The sequence below is a fragment of the Coregonus clupeaformis genome, chromosome 8, assembly GCF_020615455.1.
Source record: "Coregonus clupeaformis isolate EN_2021a chromosome 8, ASM2061545v1, whole genome shotgun sequence".
NCBI classification, from domain to species: domain Eukaryota; kingdom Metazoa; phylum Chordata; class Actinopteri; order Salmoniformes; family Salmonidae; genus Coregonus; species Coregonus clupeaformis.
In genome coordinates this window covers 59,819,454-59,840,348 of record NC_059199.1, presented here as the reverse complement: position 1 = coordinate 59,840,348, position 20,895 = coordinate 59,819,454, and the positions used below count along the sequence as shown (strand labels likewise).

The 20,895-nt window shown below is 43.0% G+C and overlaps 1 protein-coding gene across 4 annotated transcripts in view; it reads right to left on the bottom strand.

Annotated features, from left to right (window-relative positions):
• The window catches only part of LOC121572234 (alpha-tubulin N-acetyltransferase 1), a 40,771-nt gene extending 19,876 nt beyond the window's left edge, over positions 1-20,895 (bottom strand). The window contains exons 1-5 of one of the 4 annotated variants that reach the window (XM_041884182.2): positions 20,404-20,895; positions 14,413-14,473; positions 14,220-14,311; positions 5,646-5,703; positions 562-675 (exon numbers count right to left, since the gene is read on the bottom strand). In XM_041884182.2, the coding sequence (XP_041740116.1) occupies positions 562-675; positions 5,646-5,703; positions 14,220-14,311; positions 14,413-14,473; positions 20,404-20,495 (417 nt within the window). In that variant the 5' untranslated portion in view covers positions 20,496-20,895. The remainder of the gene's footprint in view (positions 1-561; positions 676-5,645; positions 5,704-14,219; positions 14,312-14,412; positions 14,474-20,403) is intronic. The other 3 variants (XM_041884180.2, XM_041884183.2, XM_041884184.2) reach the window with 3 other exon arrangements.

The following is a 20,895-nucleotide window of genomic DNA, read 5'->3' as shown; positions in this document are numbered from 1 at the left end:
CCCAGGTAAACCCCAACCCTGCATCCGTCCCAGGTAAACCCCAACCCTGCATCCGTCCCAGGTAAACCCCAACCCTGCATCTGTCCCAGGTAAACCCCAACCCTGCATCTGTCCCAGGTAAACCCCAACCCTGCATCCATCCCAGGTAAACCCCAACCCTGGATCCGTCCCAGGTAAACCCCAACCCTGCTTCCGTCCCAGGTAAACCCCAACCCTGCATCCATCCCAGGTAAACCCCAACCCTGCTTCCGTCCCAGGTAAACCCCAACCCTGCATCCATCCCAGGTAAACCCCAACCCTGCATCCATCCCAGGTAAACCCCAACCCTGGATCCGTCCCAGGTAAACCCCAACCCTGGATCCGTCCCAGGTAAACCCCAACCCTGGATCCGTCCCAGGTAAACCCCAACCCTGCATCTGTCCCAGGTAAACCCCAACCCTGCTTCCGTCCCAGGTAAACCCCAACCCTGCTTCCGTCCCAGGTAAACCCCAACCCTGCTTCCGTCCCAGGTAAACCCCAACCCTGCTTCCGTCCCAGGTAAAGGCTTGGTGTCTGTCTCACCTGCAGCATGAAGCTAAATAGCTCCAGTCCGTAGCCGTGCCGCTGAAGGTTCTCTGTCACAAAGAAATCCAAGACACACAGAGGCTCTGTCTCGACATGCGCCCCTCGCTGGTCCTAGGGAGACATTACAATGATTTTGATTCAACGCAATGTAATGCAATTCAATTCACAATTCAAATAAATTCTCAACTGAATCCAATTCAACTTGATTAATCCCTTCAGGGGAAATTACGAGTAATCAAAAGCATCATACTTAGGGAAACCAGTACATCTGAATAGGCCTGGTACTATTACTGTATAACCGTGTAACCGACGGTTATGGATGAAGACTGTCATGAAAATATATATATATATATATTTTTTTGTCAAACAAACAGCTGACTGAATGACCACAATGCAGCAGCACTCATAGAAATAGAATGAATAGATCGGTCTTGGAACCTCTAGCGCTGGCCATTTGACTGGTCAACTCATGGGTACACTCGCAATAGATGCGGTAAAGAGATCAATGAAACGTAGAAGGATGCCGGACTGGCGCACATTCAACAAATCTGATCTAACAAAGTGGATATCAGTCAAATACGTCATGATTTATATATTGTAACAGGCCCCATAATGTGGTTACTAAAGTCCGATTTGAATATACAGTGCATTCGGAAAGTATTCAGACCCCTTCCCCTTTTTCCACATTTTGTTACGTTACAGCCTTATTCTAAAATGGATTAAATAAATAAAAACCCTCATCAATCTTTTATCCTAAAAAAAAAAAAAAACTCCCTAGTCTTGCCAATGACAAGCATACCCATAACATGATGCAGAGTGGTACTCAGTGATGTGTTGTGTTGGATTTGCCACAAACATAATGCTTTGTATTCAGGACATAAAGTTTATTTGTGTGCCACATTTTCTGCAGTTTTACTTTAGTGCCTTATTGCAAAACAGGATGTATGTTTTGGAATATTTGTATTCTGTACAGGATTCCTTCCTTTCACTCTGTCATTTAGGTTAGTATTGTGGGGTAACTACAATGTTGTTGATCCATCCTCAGTTTTCTCCTATCACAGCCATTAAACTAACTATTTTAAAGTCACAATTGGCCTCATGGTGAAATCCCTTAGTGGTTTCCTTCCTCTCCGGCAACTGAGTTAAGAAGGACGCCTGTATCTTTGTAGTGACTGAGTAGTGGTGAGAAATTAACCAACATTTTATTTTATTTTTATTAAAACAACTAATTGACCGACATCGGTTCAATTACTTGAATTCCATTTAGTTCGTTTTTTTTTTTGTGAGCCCCAACGCGCCGTTTCTCTAGAGAGAAATCAAATAATTCAAGAGAAAAATCGATTTAAGAACTATGTGGGACGCTGGGCTGAAGCGAGTTGTAGTGTTCACTGAGCAAATATTCAAAATCTAGTTCAGCGTAGAAACGTGGTAATTAACTACAATGACCATAATCCATGGATGCATAAGATGGATACACTTTTACGCCTGCTACGTTAGGTTAGATACACACAGACCACATAGACCGCATGAGAGAGGAATGTACACTACACAAAGACGAGAGAAAGGGATAGAGACATTTGGTGAAAGTAGACCTTATCTACTAGTCAAATGATTTAGTCAGACAGCTCTACAGCATGCTTAGGCAGGCGAGCCTAGCTAAATAGGATGACTAAAGACAGTACAGTATGGGGAGCACAGACATAACGTTGTCTGGCTGTTTGGCTGCTACTGCCTGAGCAGAAATGAGATGATGACGTTAAGGAATTAAACATAATTCAGTAATCAAATAAAAACGACTGATATTTTATTATTTCATAGTAATTTTCAACATTTCTATTGAGGTCTACCCAATGTGGACCTGACAGAGACCAAGGAATATTTTCAATATTTTGGCAATTGAATGTTCAACATTTTTGGATTTGGAATTTCCATTAACAAGCTCAAATTATTTATGTCATTATTTCATAATGCACTGAATGTAAAAATAGAAATGAATCTCATCCAAAATCGAAAAATGTGATTATTTTTAAATAAATAAATCGAACCGAAACCGAACCGACCTAGAAAAGCACTAATCGCTAAGAACTATGACTGGGTGTATTGATACACCATTACATTTACATTTACATTTTAGTCATTTAGCAGACGCTCTTATCCAGAGCGACTTACAGTTAGTGAGTGCATACATTTTTATTTTTTATACTGGAATCGAACCCACAACCCTGGCGTTGCAAATGCCATGCTCTACCAACTGAGCTACATCCCTGCCGGCCATTCCCTCCCCTACCCTGGGCGACGCTAGGCCAGTTGTGCGCCGCCCATGGGTCTCCCGGTCGCGGCCGGCTACGACAGAGCCTGGATTCGAACCAGGATCTCTAGTGGCACAGCTAGCACTGCGATGCAGTGCCTTAGACCACTGCGCCACTCGGGAGGACGTCCAAAGTGTAATTAATAACTTCTCCATGCTCAAAGGGATTTTCAATGTCTGCTTTTTTATTTAATTTTTTACCCATATAGCAATAGGTACCCTTCTTTTCGAGGCATTGGAAAACCTCCCTGGTCTTTGTGGTTGAATCTGTGTTTGAAATTCACTGCTCGACTGAGGGACCTTACAGGAAATTGTGTGTGGTACAGAGATGAGGTAGTCAAGACATTTCAGCTTTTCATTTGTAATTAATTTGTAAAAAAAAATTAAAAAATTATAATAATAATTCCACTTTAACATTATGGGGCCTATTGTGTGTAGGCCAGTGACACAATCTCTATTTAATCCATTTTAAATTCAGGCTGTAACACAACAAAATGTGGATAAAGCTAAGGTGTGTGAATACTTTCTGAAGGCATTGATGGAATTGTGGGTGAAATTATTATCTGATGTAGTAGATGAGCTAATAGATGAGAAATGCTGATGAAAACATTAGCTATATCTGCCGGCTCTTGAACGACACGGCCATTTAGGATTATTTGCTGAATAGGTTGATTATTTGACTTATTTAAAAGTTATTTGTGTATTTCCAGAACTGATGTGGATAAACAATTTTTTTTTACATTATTTGTAAGACTATCCATATAGAACGAGGCTTGTGCATTTCTAGTTTTACTGGCGTTTCATCATTTTCTATAGAACTCCCAATCAGTTGGATCTTTGGTTCTACAGTGCTTAGCCCAGCCTGTATGTATCCCTTTATCTCAACAGAGCTAACCCAGGGCAGGTCCCTTAACATTCACTGTTCTCCAAGGTGCATGTTTAATCACATACCTTTGTGAATTCATTGAGAAAGTGATCCCATGCATTTTGGGCTGTTGGGATAAGTTCGAATCTTTGCCAGTTTATGGATATCAAGTCATCAATGAAATCACCATATTTACATTTTTACATCGTCTTAAATTAATCAATAATTTGAGTGGTGCTTTAGGTATGTTCATTTACCAAACCCAGTAGATGATGGAATGATCACTGAAACATTCTGGAAGAACACCTGAATTTATAATCCTGTCAGGACGTGTCACCAAGAGCCAACCCAGCAAAGTCCCCTTATAAATGTGTGGGTTGATTCTCGTTCGTTGTTTAATTCATTGAATAAAATACCTATTTTCAGTAGTTTTTCTATCCTTAGCAGAGGATTTATCTAGCCAATTCTTATTAAGTCACCTAAAATAACGCATTCATTTGACCAATGCATTGCATTAACAGTGGCGATAACATTGTTTACGGAGGCTATAGTTAAGCTATGTGTTCGCTGAGTATTTAGCTACAATTCACTATGATTGTGCTTGTTTTTCACCTTGAAGGCAAACTTTCTGTGCTGCTACAATTCACGCCATCATTCCAAATGCGTAAACTTGTCCCTTGTAGTGACGTGCAGTTCCTTTGACCTCCAGAGACGCGCTTCGACCACCAGCTGTCAAATGCGCGCACAAAAATAGGTCATCAGGAAAATAGGTCAGGCGCATAGAGAATAAAAATACATTATTAGAACTCATCATATTAATTGCATGGTGCAAGAATTAATGCAATTAATTGATTATTGAATGTTATGATGGACACAGCTTTGTAGAACCAAAACGACATCGTGCTTTTCACCCTCACGGCAGTCAAGCAATGCATTCCACCAAGAATCATTCACAATCTAATCCGGTTGCGGACACAACTAGACCTCGTTTCAAATGTATCAAGAAATAATCTTATTTGTATGCCTGGCAATCAACAAATGGACATTGTTTAAAGCACACGTTCACAAGTCTCAGTCACAAATGAGAGCTACAATAAGCCCCCTATGGAGAACGACACGTGAATGAGAGGCTTGTAGAATCATGACTCTGTCGAGTTTCAGTTCATCGTTCGCCGGTAGGGGTCCTGCGTGCTCTGAGCATTACTGACTCAAATGACAGCCTCAAAAAAACGAAACGAGTCGAAAGATTCGTTCTTTTGACTTAAAGACTCGAAAAGATCAGAGTCAGTAAAAAGAGACAAACTTCCCATCACTAGTCCCTTGTTGAATAGTGGCACAAAGGGTTATGGAATATTAGAATCCTCTTCTTAACCTGTACACTTTGAACATAGATCTATTGCTGCCTGGTATTGTGATGCAATCATTTCCATGGTAATGTAGAATGTTCATTTAAATGATGTTAAATGATGTGCCTCATGCAATGGAATGTATTTCAGTTGAGTTTAATCAACAAATCACAACGCATATTTTACTTCCTGCTTTGCTCCTATGTGTACACTTGCAATGACTGCCAGTACACCCATTATGCCATCATTGACTTGAATGGGGACGCCCGTTCTATTCATTCCATTTCTATGGCAGCACATGCACTCAGGAGTGGAGGACATATGCTTTTTGTTTTTGCTATTCGAACAGTTATTACAGTGACCGTGGTCATTTGGCTGGTTAATTACCATCATCCAGAATTCCAAGACTGTCACAGCCCTACACTGGAATGAGCTGAAACACCCCTTACTAAAGAAACGTTGCAAACAGGGAACACACTATTGCATTAATGGAAACAAACTTTTGCATATGTTGCATCAAATACATTGGGGGAAAAACCCAAGTAAATAAAGTGGGACTCACAAGCAGAAATAACTTCTTATAGCCAACCTTCAGAAACCCCACAGCAAGTCCCCTTCCTCTGTGTGCGTGGGGGGAGGGGAGAGAGAGAGCGAGAGAGAAAGGAGAGAGAAAGGAGAGAGAGAGTCAAGCTGCTACATTGGAAGCAAGAGGAGAGCAGAAGTCACAAAATGATTAACCTACAGTCTCAGTCAAAAGTTTGGACACACCTACTCATTCAAGTGTTTTTCTTTATTTTAACAATTTTTTACATTGTAAAATAATAGTGAAGACATTAAAACTATGAAATAACACATATGGAATCATGTAGTAACCAAAGAAGTATTAAACAAATCAAAATATATTTTATATTTGAGATTCTTCAAATAGCCACCCTTTGCCTTGATGACAGCTTTGCACACTCTTGGCATTCTCTCAACCAGCTTCATGAGGTAGTCGCCTGGAATGTATTTCAATTAACAGGTGTGCCTTTTTAAAAGTTAATTTGTGGAATTGATTTCCTTCTTAATGCGTTTGAGCCAATCAGTTGTGTTGTGACAAGGTAGGGGGGTATACAGAAGATAGCCCTATTTGGTAAAAGACCAAGCCCATATTATGGAAAGAACAGCTCAAATAAGCAAAGAGACACAACAGTCCATCATTACTTTTAGACATGAAGGTCAGTCAATACTGAACATTTCAAGAACTTTGAACGTTTCTTCAAGTGCAGACGCAAAAAACCATCAAGAGCTATGATGAAACTGGCTCTCATGAGGACTGCGACAGGAATGGAAGACCCAGAGTTACCTCTGCTGCAGAGGATAAGTTCATTAAAGTTACCAGCCTCAGAAATTGCAGCCCAAATAAATGCTTCACAGAGTTCATGTAACAGACATCTCAACATCAACTGTTCAGAGGGGACAGTGTGAATCAGGCCTTCATGGTCGAATTGTTGCAAAGAAACCACTACTAAAGACACCAATAAGAAGAAGAGACTTGCTTGAGCCAAGAAACACGAGTAATGGACATTAGACCGGTGGAAATGTGTCCATTGGTCTGGAGTTCAAATTGGAGATTTTTTGTTCAAACCGCTGTGTCTTTGTGAGATGATCTCCGCATGTGTAGTTCCCACCGTAAAGCATGGAGGAGGAGATGTTATGGTGTGCGGGTGCTTTGCTGGTGACACTGTCTGTGATTTATTTAGAATTCAAGGCACACTTAACCAGCATGGCTACCACAGCATTCTGCAACAATACGCCATCCCATCTGGTTTGGGATTAGTGGGATTGTCATTTGTTTTTCAACAGGACAATGAACCAACACACCTCCAGGCTGTGTAAGGGCTATTTTACCAAGAAGGAGAGTGGTGGAGTGCTGCATCAGATGGCCTGGCCTCCACAATCCCCCGATCTCAACCCAATTGAGATGGTTTGGGATGAGTCGGATGGCAGAGTGAAGGAAAAGCAGCCAACAAGTGCTAAGCATATGTGGGAACTCCTTCAAGACTGTTGGAAAAGCATTTCAGGTGAAGCTGGTTGAGAGAATGCCAAGAGTGTGCAAAGCTGTCATCAAGGCAAAGGGTGGCTATTTGAAGAATCTCAAATATAAAATATATTTTGATTTGTTTAACACTTTTTTGGTTACTACATGATTCCATATGTGTTGTTTCATAGTTTTGATGTCTTCACTATTATTCTACAATGTAAAAAATAGTAAAAATAAAGAAAAACCCTTGAATGACTGGTAGTGTAGTTTTCCATTGGAGTGAATTTCACTGAGAGAAACCAGAACTAGTATACAGTAGTGTTGGTTTCAGAACCATACTGTTTATCCACTAACACTGCACCCCCTTCGTCACCTCACAACATTACAGAAACAAGAAAAGAAAGAGAGAAAGAGAGAAAGAGAGAAAGAGAGAAAGAGAGAAAGAGAGAAAGAGAGAAAGAAAGAGAGAAAGAAAGAAAGAGAGAAAGAAAGAGAGAAAGAGAGAAAGAGAGAAAGAAAGAAAGAAAGAAAGAAAGAAAGAAAGAAAGAAAAGAAAGAAAGAAGAAAAAAGAAAGAAAGAAAGAAAGAAAGAAAGAAAGAAAGAAAGAAAGAAAGAAAGAAAGAAAGAAAGAAAGAAAGAAAGAAAGAAAGAAAAAGCATTCTGTGACAGCAGGACAGTAGTGGACAGTAGGACAGTAGTGGACAGTAGGACAGTAGTGGACAGTAGGACAGTAGTGGACAGTAGTGGACAGTAGTGGACAGTAGTGGACAGTAGAGGACAGTAGAGGACAGTAGTGGACAGTAGTGGACAGTAGTACAGTAGTGGACAGTAGTGGACAGTAGGACAGTAGTGGACAGTAGGACAGTAGTGGACAGTAGTGGACAGTAGGACAGTAGTGGACAGTAGTGGACAGTAGTGGACAGTAGTGGACAGTAGGACAGTAGTGGACAGTAGTGGACAGTAGGACAGTAGTGGACAGTAGGACAGTAGTGGACATTAGTACAGTAGTGGACAGTAGTACAGTAGTGGACAGTAGGACAGTAGTGGACAGTAGTGGACAGTAGGAAAGTAGTGGACAGTAGGACAGTAGTGGACAGTAGTGGACAGTAGTGGACAGTAGTGGACAGTAGGACAGTAGTGGACAGTAGTACAGTAGTGGACAGTAGTGGACAGTAGTGGACAGTAGGACAGTAGTGGACAGTAGGACAGTAGTGGACAGTAGTGGACAGTAGTGGACAGTAGTACAGTAGTGGACAGTAGGACAGTAGTGGACAGTAGGACAGTAGTGGACAAAAGTGGCCAGTAGTACAGTAGTGGACAGTAGTGGACAGTAGTGGACAGTAGGACAGTAGTGGACAGTAGTGGACAGTAGTGACAGTAGTGGACAGTAGTACAGTAGTGGACAGTAGTGGACAGTAGGACAGTAGTGGACAGTAGGACAGTAGTGGACAGTAGGACAGTAGTGGACAGTAGTGGACAGTAGTGGACAGTAGTACAGTAGTGGACAGTAGTGGACAGTAGGACAGTAGTGGACAGTAGTGGACAGTAGGACAGTAGTGGACAGTAGGACAGTAGTGGACAGTAGGACAGTAGTGGACAGTAGTACAGTAGTGGACAGTAGTGGCCAGTAGTACAGTAGTGGACAGTAGTGGACAGTAGGACAGTAGGACAGTAGTGGACAGTAGGACAGTAGTGGACAGTAGTGGACAGTAGTGGACAGTAGGACAGTAGTGGACAGTAGTGGACAGTAGTGGACAGTAGGACAGTAGTGGACAGTAGTGGACAGTAGTACAGTAGTGGACAGTAGTGGACAGTAGTGGACAGTAGTGGGCAGTAGTGGACAGTAGTGGACAGTAGTGGACAGTAGGACAGTAGTGGACAGTAGTGACAGTAGTGGACAGTAGTGGACAGTAGGACAGTAGGACAGTAGTGGACAGTAGTGACAGTAGTGACAGTAGGACAGTAGTGGACAGTAGTGACAGTGACAGTAGGACAGTAGGACAGTAGTGGACAGTAGTACAGTAGGACAGTAGTGGACAGTAGTGGACAGTAGTACAGTAGTGGACAGTAGTGGACAGTAGTGGACAGTAGGACAGTAGTGGACAGTAGTGGACAGTAGTGGACAGTAGTGGACAGTAGGACAGTAGTGGACAGTAGTGGACAGTAGTACAGTAGTGGACAGTAGGACAGTAGTGGACAGTAGTGGACAGTAGTGGACAGTAGTGGACAGTAGTGGACAGTAGTGGACAGTAGTGGGCAGTAGTGGACAGTAGTGGACAGTAGTGGGCAGTAGTGGGCAGTAGTGGACAGTAGTGGACAGTAGTGGACAGTAGTGGACAGTAGTGACAGTAGTGACAGTAGTGACAGTAGGGGACAGTAGTGACAGTAGTGACAGTAGTGGACAGTAGTGGACAGTAGTAGACAGTAGTGGACAGTAGGACAGCAGTGGACAGTAGGACAGCAGTGACAGTAGTACAGTAGTGGACAGTAGTGGACAGATGAGTAGACAGTAGTGACAGTAGTGGACAGTAGTGGACAGTAGTGGACAGTAGGACAGTAGTGGACAGTAGTGACAGTAGTAGACAGTAGTGGACAGTAGTGACAGTGGACAGTAGTGGACAGTAGTGGACAGTAGTGGACAGTAGGACAGTAGTGGACAGTAGTGACAGTAGTGGACAGTAGACAGTAGTGGACAGTAGTGGACAGTAGGACAGTAGTGGACAGTAGTGGACAGTAGTGACAGTAGTAGACAGTAGTGACAGTAGTGGACAGTAGTGACAGTAGTAGACAGTAGTGGACAGTAGTGACAGTAGTACAGTAGTGGACAGTAGTGGACAGTAGGGACAGTAGTACAGCAGTGGACAGTAGTGACAGTAGTGAACAGTAGTGGACAGTAGTACAGTAGTGGACAGTAGTGACAGTAGGACAGTAGTGGACAGTAGGACAGTAGTGGACAGTAGTGGACAGTAGTGGACAGTAGGACAGTAGTGGACAGTAGGGACAGTAGGACAGTAGTGGACAGTAGTGACAGTAGTGACAGTAGTGACAGTAGTACAGTAGTGACAGTAGTGGACAGTAGTGGACAGTAGTGACAGTAGTGGACAGTAGTGGACAGTAGTGGACAGTAGTGGACAGTAGGACAGTAGTACAGTAGTGGACAGTAGTGGACAGTAGTGAACAGTAGTGGACAGTAGTACAGTAGTGGACAGTAGTGGACAGTAGGACAGTAGTGGACAGTAGTGGACAGTAGGACAGTAGTGGACAGTAGTGGACAGTAGGACAGTAGTGGACAGTAGTACAGTAGTGGACAGTAGTACAGTAGTGGACAGTAGTGGACAGTAGTGGACAGTAGTGGACAGTAGGACAGTAGTGGACAGTAGTGGACAGTAGTGGACAGTAGGACAGTAGTGGACAGTAGGACAGTAGTGGACAGTAGTACAGTAGTGGACAGTAGTGGACAGTAGTACAGTAGTGGACAGTAGTACAGTAGTGGACAGTAGTACAGTAGTGGACAGTAGTGGACAGTAGTGGACAGTAGTACAGTAGTGGACAGTAGTGGACAGTAGTGGACAGTAGGACAGTAGTGGACAGTAGTGGACAGTAGTGGACAGTAGTACAGTAGTGGACAGTAGTACAGTAGTGGACAGTAGTGGACAGTAGTGGACAGTAGTACAGTAGTGGACAGTAGTGGACAGTAGTACAGTAGTGGACAGTAGTGGACAGTAGGACAGTAGTACAGTAGTGGACAGTAGTGGACAGTAGTGAACAGTAGTGGACAGTAGTACAGTAGTGGACAGTAGTGGACAGTAGGACAGTAGTGGACAGTAGGACAGTAGTGGACAGTAGTGGACAGTAGTGGACAGCAGGACAGTAGGACAGTAGTGGACAGTAGTGGACAGTAGTGGACAGTAGGACAGTAGTGGACAGTAGGACAGTAGGACAGTAGTGGACAGTAGTACAGTAGTGGACAGTAGTACAGTAGTGGACAGTAGTGGACAGTAGTGGACAGTAGTGGACAGTAGTGACAGTAGGACAGTAGTGGACAGTAGGACAGTAGTGGACAGTAGTGGACAGTAGGACAGTAGTACAGTAGTGGACAGTAGTACAGTAGTGGACAGTAGTGGACAGTAGTGGACAGTAGGACAGTAGTGGCCAGTAGGACAGTAGGACAGTAGTGGACAGTAGGACAGTAGTGGACAGTAGTACAGTAGTGGACAGTAGTGGACAGTAGTGGACAGTAGTACAGTAGTGGACAGTAGTGGACAGTAGGATAGTAGGACAGTAGTGGACAGTAGGACAGTAGTGGACAGTAGGAAAGTAGTGGACAGTAGTGGACAGTAGGAAAGTAGTGGACAGTAGGACAGTAGTGGACAGCAGTGGACAGCAGTGGACAGTAGTGACAGTAGTGGACAGTAGTACAGTAGTGGACAGTAGTGGACAGTAGTGACAGTAGGACAGTAGTGGACAGTAGGACAGTAGTGGACAGTAGGACAGTAGTGGACAGTAGTGGACAGTAGTACAGTAGTGACAGTAGTACAGTAGTGGACAGTAGTGACAGTAGTGGACAGTAGTACAGTAGTGGACAGTAGTACAGTAGTGGACAGTAGTACAGTAGTGACAGTAGTGACAGTAGGACAGTAGTGGACAGTAGTGGACAGTAGTGACAGTAGGACAGTAGTGGACAGTAGTACAGTAGTGGACAGTAGTGACAGTAGTGGACAGTAGTACAGTAGTGGACAGTAGGACAGTAGTGGACAGTAGTGGACAGTAGTACAGTAGTGGACAGTAGTGGACAGTAGGACAGTAGTACAGTAGTGGACAGTAGTGGACAGTAGTGGACAGTAGTGAACAGTAGTGGACAGTAGTACAGTAGTGGACAGTAGTGGACAGTAGGACAGTAGTGGACAGTAGTGGACAGTAGTGGACAGTAGGACAGTAGGACAGTAGTGGACAGTAGTGGACAGTAGTGGACAGTAGTGGACAGTAGTGGACAGTAGGACAGTAGTGGACAGTAGTGGACAGTAGTGGACAGTAGTGGACAGTAGGACAGTAGTGGACAGTAGTGGACAGTAGTGAACAGTAGTGGACAGTAGTACAGTAGTGGACAGTAGTGGACAGTAGGACAGTAGTACAGTAGTGGACAGTAGTGGACAGTAGGACAGTAGTACAGTAGTGGACAGTAGTACAGTAGTGGACAGTAGTGGACAGTAGTACAGTAGTGGACAGTAGTGGACAGTAGGACAGTAGTGGACAGTAGGACAGTAGGACAGTAGTGAACAGTAGTGGACAGTAGGACAGTAGTGGACAGTAGGACAGTAGTGGACAGTAGGACAGTAGTGGACAGCAGGACAGTAGTGGACAGTAGTGGACAGTAGGACAGTAGTACAGTAGTGGACAGTAGTACAGTAGTGGACAGTAGTGGACAGTAGTGAACAGTAGTGGACAGTAGGACAGTAGTGGACAGTAGTGGACAGTAGGACAGTAGTGGACAGTAGTGGACAGTAGGACAGTAGTGGACAGTAGTGGACAGTAGTGGACAGTAGTGGACAGTAGCACAGTAGTACAGTAGTGGACAGTAGTGGACAGTGGTGGACAGTAGTACAGTAGTGGACAGTAGGACAGTAGTGGCCGGTAGTGGACAGTAGTGGACAGTAGTACAGTAGTGGACAGTAGTGGACAGTAGTACAGTAGTGGACAGTAGTGGACAGTAGTACAGTAGTGGACAGTAGTGGACAGTAGGACAGTAGTGGACAGTAGTGGACAGTAGTGGACAGTAGGACAGTAGTGGACAGTAGTGGACAGTAGGACAGTAGTGGACAGTAGTGGACAGTAGGACAGTAGTGGACAGTAGTACAGTAGTGGACAGTAGGACAGTAGTACAGTAGTGGACAGTAGGACAGTAGTACAGTAGTGGACAGTAGTGGACAGTAGTGGACAGTAGTGGACAGTAGTACAGTAGTGGACAGTAGTACAGTAGTGGACAGTAGGACAGTAGTACAGTAGTGGACAGTAGTGGACAGTAGGACAGTAGAGGACAGTAGGACAGTAGAGGACAGTAGGACAGTAACAGTAGTGGACAGTAGGACAGTAGTGGACAGTAGTGGACAGTAGGACAGTAGGACAGTAGAGGACAGTAGGACAGTAGTGGACAGTAGTGGACAGTAGTGGACAGTAGTACAGTAGTACAGTAGTGGACAGTAGTGGACAGTAGTGGACAGTAGTGGACAGTAGTGGACAGTAGGACAGTAGTGGACAGTAGTGGACAGTAGTGGACAGTAGGACAGTAGTGGACAGTAGGACAGTAGTGGACAGTAGTGGACAGTAGTGGACAGTAGGACAGTAGTACAGTAGTGGACAGTAGTACAGTAGTGGACAGTAGGACAGTAGTGGACAGTAGTGGACAGTAGGACAGTAGTACAGTAGTGGACAGTAGTACAGTAGTGGACAGTAGTACAGTAGTGGACAGTAGGACAGTAGTGGACAGTAGTGGACAGTAGGACAGTAGTACAGTAGTGGACAGTAGTACAGTAGTGGACAGTAGTGGACAGTAGTGGACAGTAGGACAGTAGTGGACAGTAGTGGACAGTAGTGGACAGTAGGACAGTAGTGGACAGTAGTGGACAGTAGGACAGTAGTACAGTAGTGGACAGTAGTACAGTAGTGGACAGTAGGACAGTAGTGGACAGTAGTGGACAGTAGGACAGTAGTACAGTAGTGGACAGTAGTACAGTAGTGGACAGTAGGACAGTAGTGGACAGTAGTGGACAGTAGTGCAGTAGTGGACAGTAGTGGACAGTAGTACAGTAGTGGACAGGTGGCCTTGAAAAGCTCTTTCTACTGTAAAGTGAACATCAGTTAATTATTGAAGGACTTCCAGAGAGAGGTCTGACCAGAAACAGGTGCATGCATGTTCTGTTGTCGGATTCTGTCTGATGCTGGACAACATGTCCTCAATAGTAGATGATTACGTTTTCTAACACAATCTGTGATGGGGAGTGAGGAGTTAGGAGGCTTTTCTAGTAATCCTATTTCTATGTTCCAGACGAGGCTATAGACAGGGAGCTGAGTGTGCGTGTTCTGTGATGAGTGAGTGAGGAGGTAGGTAGCGGTACCCATTGCTTTCTCCATCCTTCAGCAGGTAGAGATGGTGCTTGTTGGTCTGCAGCTTGGATGCACTTGTGATTGGGGCTGTCAAGTATTGGGCCTGGGGAAAGACAGTGCAGTGAATAAAACTAGGGCCTACGGCAACACAAATAGGTCACAGCACGGACCCACCCACCCACCCACAGTAGCTTGGCTACACACCTTGGCTGAGGCTCTTCCAAGTTCATCAATGACTGCAGCAATTTGGGGTTGAGGATCTGACCTACATTAAAAGAGTTTCAAAAAGAATAGAGGAGAAATGTGAAGAGAGGAGATGGGAGGTTTGATCCATGTCATACTGTAACAGCAAACCAGCCAGCATCCGGTTTCCAGACAGCGATAGAACTTAGGCTTCTGATTGTTTTAACGATGCATCTTTCCTACAACGGCCGAAGATGTAACATGCGTTCCCCAAAACAACACGCAGAGAGAACGGTCACTAACTGCATCGTTGAGGCATGTGTCGATACTGATAGGATTGAAAGACAGGGAGCGCTGCTCTCGGATCAGCTTTCTCCATTCAAATATTACCTTAACATTGGAATTATTCCACAATACTGACGACGGATCAGCTCGCAGAGAGGTGTTATCGCCTAATGGCTGCTAATACTGAGGCGGGTTATTCTGATGCTTATCCAATAATAATACACCTTCTGTTAGAGTAGCTCTCTAAAACTCTTAGACGCCATTATGCCTTCTCTTTACAGTTCTCAGCCATTCTGCCTTCTCTTTACAGTTCTCAGCCATTCTGCCTTCTCTTTACAGTTCTCAGCCATTCTGCCTTCTCTTTACAGTTCTCAGCCATTCTGCCTTCTCTTTACAGTTCTCAGCCATTCTGCCTTCTCTTTACAGTTCTCAGCCATTCTGCCTTCTCTTTACAGTTCTCAGCCATTCTGCCTTCTCTTTACAGTTCTCAGCCATTCTGCCTTCTCTTTACAGTTCTCAGCCATTCTGCCTTCTCTTTACAGTTCTCAGCCATTCTGCCTTCTCTTTACAGTTCTCAGCCATTCTGCCTTCTCTTTACAGTTCTCAGCCATTCTGCCTTCTCTTTACAGTTCTCAGCCATTCTGCCTTCTCTTTACAGTTCTCAGCCATTCTGCCTTCTCTTTACAGTTCTCAGCCATTCTGCCTTCTCTTTACAGTTCTCAGCCATTCTGCCTTCTCTTTACAGTTCTCAGCCATTCTGCCTTCTCTTTACAGTTCTCAGCCATTCTGCCTTCTCTTTACAGTTCTCAGCCATTCTGCCTTCTCTTTACAGTTCTCAGCCATTCTGCCTTCTCTTTACAGTTCTCAGCCATTCTGCCTTCACTTTACAGTTCTCAGCCATTCTGCCTTCTCTTTACAGTTCTCAGCCATTCTGCCTTCTCTTTACAGTTCTCAGCCATTCTGCCTTCTCTTTACAGTTCTCATGTGAACTACAATCACGACGATGTTTTAGAAACTTCAATAATCATCACTTGTGATACGTCTTTCGAAACATATGGCCCTTATTTTTTATCAGCGAGAAAGTATCCTTAAAATAAAAAAGATACTTACTGTAGCAGTTACAGATCCGTACAGCTATGGGGCCTCCATCCTACTAAACTACACTAACCCTAACCTTATTTAGGTGTGTATCAATTTAACCTTTTGTTTTTAGAAAAAAAAATCTCACTGATATGAAAGATAAGGTCCTTATGCTTATAAAACGGTACCACAAGCGATGCATGTTAAAGTTCAGACCGAGTGTCGGGGATCTTAACAAAACTCCCCCCTAGAGAAGACACCTTCATCCAATGACTCGTATGTGTAATGTAATGGAACTGAGCTATGGTGCCTCATGAAATTGATTTTAATATCATTGAAATATACTGAACAAAAATATAAACTCAACATGTAAAGTGTTGGTTTCATGTTTCATGAGCTGAAATAAAAGATCCCAGAAATTTTCCATATGCACAAAAAGCTTATTTCTCTCTAATTTTGTGCACAAAATTGTTTACATCCCGGTTAGTGAGCATTTCTCCTTTGCCAAGATAATCCATCCATCTAACAGATGCGCCTTGTGCTGGGGACAATAAAAGGCCACTCTAAAAATGTGCAGTTTTGTCATACAACACAATGCCACAGATGTGTCATGTTGTGCGGGAACGTGCAATTGGCATGCTGACTGCAGCAATGTCCACCAGAGCTGTTTCTAAATAATGTAATGATCATTTTTCTACCATAAGCCGCCTCGAATGTCATTTTAGAGAATTTGGCAGTACGTCCAACCGGCCTCACAAGCGCAGACCACGTCTAACCACGCCAGCCCAGGACCTCCACATTCGGCTTCTTCACCTACGGGATCGTCTGAGACCAGCCACCCAGACAGATGATTGAACTGAGGAGTATTTCTGTCTATAATAAAGCCCTTTTGTGGGGAAAAACTCATTTTGGACCTGGCTCCCACGTGGGTGGGCCTACGCCCAGTCATGTGAAATCCATAGATTCGGGTCTGTAACCCAGTAAAATCGTTGAAATTGTAGCATTTATATTTTGTTCAGTATAGGCAATGACAGTATATTTAGTCATCTCGGTTTTCATTTGAGGCATCATTTTATCCATCTCTTGTTTGTAACAATTGCAAAAGACATTAACAACTTTGGCAACATTGTTTTTGTAGTCATCTTCATTGTGAAGTTATCGGCGGTCACAGAGAGACAGATTAACATCTTGATTCTATGTTTAGCGGAGATCTTACATTTTACATTTTAGTCATTTAGCAGACGCTCTTATCCAGAGCGACTTACAGTTAGTGAGTGCATACATTTTTCATACTTCTGTGTATAAAGTGACTCGGTAGGGGAAAAAAACGCATCTAACGACGCACGTAGCTGTTCTACGAGTGGTCTGAGGCAGTCTGTAAATAATGAGCGTTTTCAAGTGCAATTTTAGTAGTTTTGGGAAACGGCTTGGAGACTTAACAATGCTCCTGCGAAGGTTCTAACGATTAACTCAGCCTTAAGATGATTTTGGGAAACCGGGCCCTGTGCCCCAGTATCTGTGAGTTAGAGATGGTGACGATGAGTATGACGGGTCTGCTCTCTTATGCCTCGATCACACCGACAGCATCACTGCGTTTTGGTACACCAGAAGTACATTCATTTCCAATGGAACGCTGCGTTAGCCTTGCAGCATTGCGTTGCAGAGGCAGTTGCAGTGTGTCCTTTGTGGTGCATACATTGGATTTATCGAACAGATGCATCAAACTCTATGCATAGACGGCTTGACAGAAATGGTAGCAGAAGGTGAATGTTGAACTGATGATGCTGCGTGCCATTTTGCGCAATGACGCAGTCGGTGTGATTGAGGCGTAACGCCCAGGAAGCTCAGATTCAAATTCCCATTAGACACCTCTGCAAGCGTTTTAATGTCAAAATAAGTTTGTTACTCACCAAATATGGAGTTTCGCTGAGCAACTATCTTAATTTATCCCCGTTACAGCCGGTATGTACTTTTGTACAATGTTTTAATTTTATTTTTTTTATTTTTTTAGAAGTGCAGTAAATGAAGATAGTTGCTCAGCGAAACTCCATATTTAATGTATTTTGACATTAAAACGCTTGCAGAGCTGTCTAATGGGAGTTTGAATTGGAGCTTCCTGGCCATTAAGAGATCTCTAAGGCATAGATACTGGGCAGGGCCCTGGACATCTCCTATAGACTGGTTGGCTGACACCAAAATGATGCACGCTCATCGATGTGGCCGGAAGCCGCGCTTTGTTATGATTCTGAACAGTCAGATAGCTACCCACAATGACAAGAAGCTGCCTTGTGGTGAATCGTAGGTGGCTCGTTTCAGCTTGTTGTATCTTGTTACTGATGATACCGTGCCTTTTGAGGTGTTTTTACACTGCTGCTACTCGCTGTTTATTATCTATGCATAGTCACTTTACCCCTTCCTACATGTACAAATTACCTCAACTAACCTGTACCCCCGTACATTGACTCGGTACCGGTACCCCCTGTATATAGCCTCATTATTGTTATTTTATTGTTACTTTTTTTATTATATTTTTACTTTAGTTTATTTAGTAAATATTTTCTTAACCCTTATTTTCTTAAAACTGCATTTTTTGTTAAGGGCTTGTAAGTAAGCATTTCACGGTAAGGTATTCACCCGTTGTATTCGGCGCATGTGACAAATAAACATTTGATTTGATTTTGACTGATGTCATGTCTATGCTAATATGGCAAAACATGTGCTAACTAACCAACAACTGTAAGGATGTATTTGAGAGACAACAAGAGCTCGTTGTGCAAATGTATTTATGTTTTTAATAAACATTTGGAGACTAAATATAGTTTACATGTTGTTAATCTAAGCCCCGTCTGTTTTGCCCCATAGTTGCTCACATGTCGGTTTTGTTGCTAAACAACCAACCCATCTATAAAGTACCACACTATGAGTCATAATACCCATAAAACCTGTCGGTCGAAAAAGGAAATGGTTCCAATCGTTTTTCCACCATTCATTTTTCACATAGGGGATTTTAGAAACACTTAAAATAAGGGCTGTGTTTTGTGTAGGCTTACCCTGGCATCACGTTTTGATAGCCGTGTAAATCTCTCTAGGACAAGGTGACTTTAATCAATATATTTGCCTGTATTTACCCCCCAAAAAATTTTTTAAATGCTAATTAGCTGCTAATGTTGCTATCATAAAGAACTACAAATGCCATGATGATCTGGACAAGACTGCCAAATCGAGGCAAAGGTGAGATTCTCTGGATTAACTACGTAATGTTAGCTAAATTCCCACTGGGGGCCAGTATGAAAATGTATGCATTCACTAACTGTAAGTTGCTCTGGATAAGAGTGTCTGCTAAATGACTAAAATGTCAATTTGACCACAAAAAAAATATATATAATAATAATAAATTGGCTAAATGTCTTTAATTGACAATTCTGTGAACTGTCTTGGTACGTTTTAAATTGACACAATACTTGTTAGGAAAGGTGTCACCTAGAGATAATGTGCAGGAGCTAGTCTTGCATGATGTCTACCTTGATGCTAATTAGCATTTTCGAATCAGAGTAAAATAGAGCCGAATATATTGTTAAAAGTCACCTTGCCCGAGAGAGATTTACATGGTTATCAAATTTTAAGTGTTTATAAAATTCCCTTTGGGGCCCTGTGTAGCTCAGTTGGTAGAGCATGGCGCTTGCAACGCCAGGGTTGTGGGTTCGATTCCCACGGGGGGCCAGTATGAAAAATATATATATGTGAAAGAAAATGTATGCACTCACTAACTGTAAGTCGCTCTGGATAAGAGCGTCTGCTAAATGACTAAAATGAATGATGGAAAAACGATTGGAACCATTTCCCTGTTTGACCGCCAGGTTTTATTGGCATTATGACACCTATACTGTGGGTCTCTTTTGATCTCATGTGTATTTTAGAGTATTGGTCTAATGTGGTAGCCTAGTGTTTCAAACTGGTCAGTAATCTTTTATCCAAAATAGTCAAAACGTAAGAATATAATGTAGGTTACATATAGGCTTTATAGACAGTTTGTCACTTTGCATTAGCATGCTGGGGAAGGGATTTAATGATTATTGCCTCGTTCACGTGCTAGTCGGAACTAAAAAAACGGACATTTCTGACTTGATAACTGATTGAATGCTGCATGTGTATAAATACAACCAGTTAGCAAGTCTGACGTTTCCATTTCTTGTGGTGCTTTCAAGACAACTGGGAACTCGGGGTAAAAACGAGGTAAAATCAATATTTTATCTTCAGGTCGGAAAGTCAGAGTTCTAGAAAGATGCCCGAGTTTCTGACTTGGAATTCCGAATTGGATGACAATTCAAAACGATTTCCCCAGTTGTCTTGAACACACTAAAGTCTGAGATTTCCGAGATCCCAATTGTTTTTAACGCCGCACTAGTTCCGACTGGCACGTGAACGAGGCATATCGATACAATATTGACGTCATGCACAATTGTATTGGGCTGACAGGGCGGATACTCTGTGCAATCATGTTATAAAGCACATCACATGTAGCCAGAGATCGTAAACTTAGCGTAAAACACATTAGACTTACATATCATCAGCGAATGTGCCAAACGAAAATAATTATGCTAAATTAAAATCTGTTCTGGCTGCAGAAAACGAATAGCCTAACGTTACCTTCCCAGCGATTTTCCACCTGCAATTAGGTTTTGATCCAAAACTGTAATCTTTTCAGGGAAAAGATGGTTTACATCAAAAGTGGTTTCCATATTCCTTGAAAGGCGGCTATCTCGTAGTATAAAATCAGTTCTCCCGCAGATGTTATTGCTCTCTAACGTGGAGCTAGGCTAGCCAGCTAGCTAATTCGGGAAAACAATATCACTGCTGTTAGCAAAGCTAGCTAACGACGTTAGCAACCTCGAAGTATAGCAACATTGGCCACTGAAGACACACTGCATTGGCAATATTTTACAGTCACTAAACCATGTTATCAATTGCCTACGAGCTACAGTATCAAAAGGCCGACCATGCAGTGGTAATATTGTATCAATCCTGTCTGTCTGTTGTGGACTGGAGCCACTCCCAGGAAAGGCGATACCATAGTACAACCAAAAAACACGGCCTACCCTTTTATGAATGCGTAGTCTACTAAACGTCCATAATTCAAAC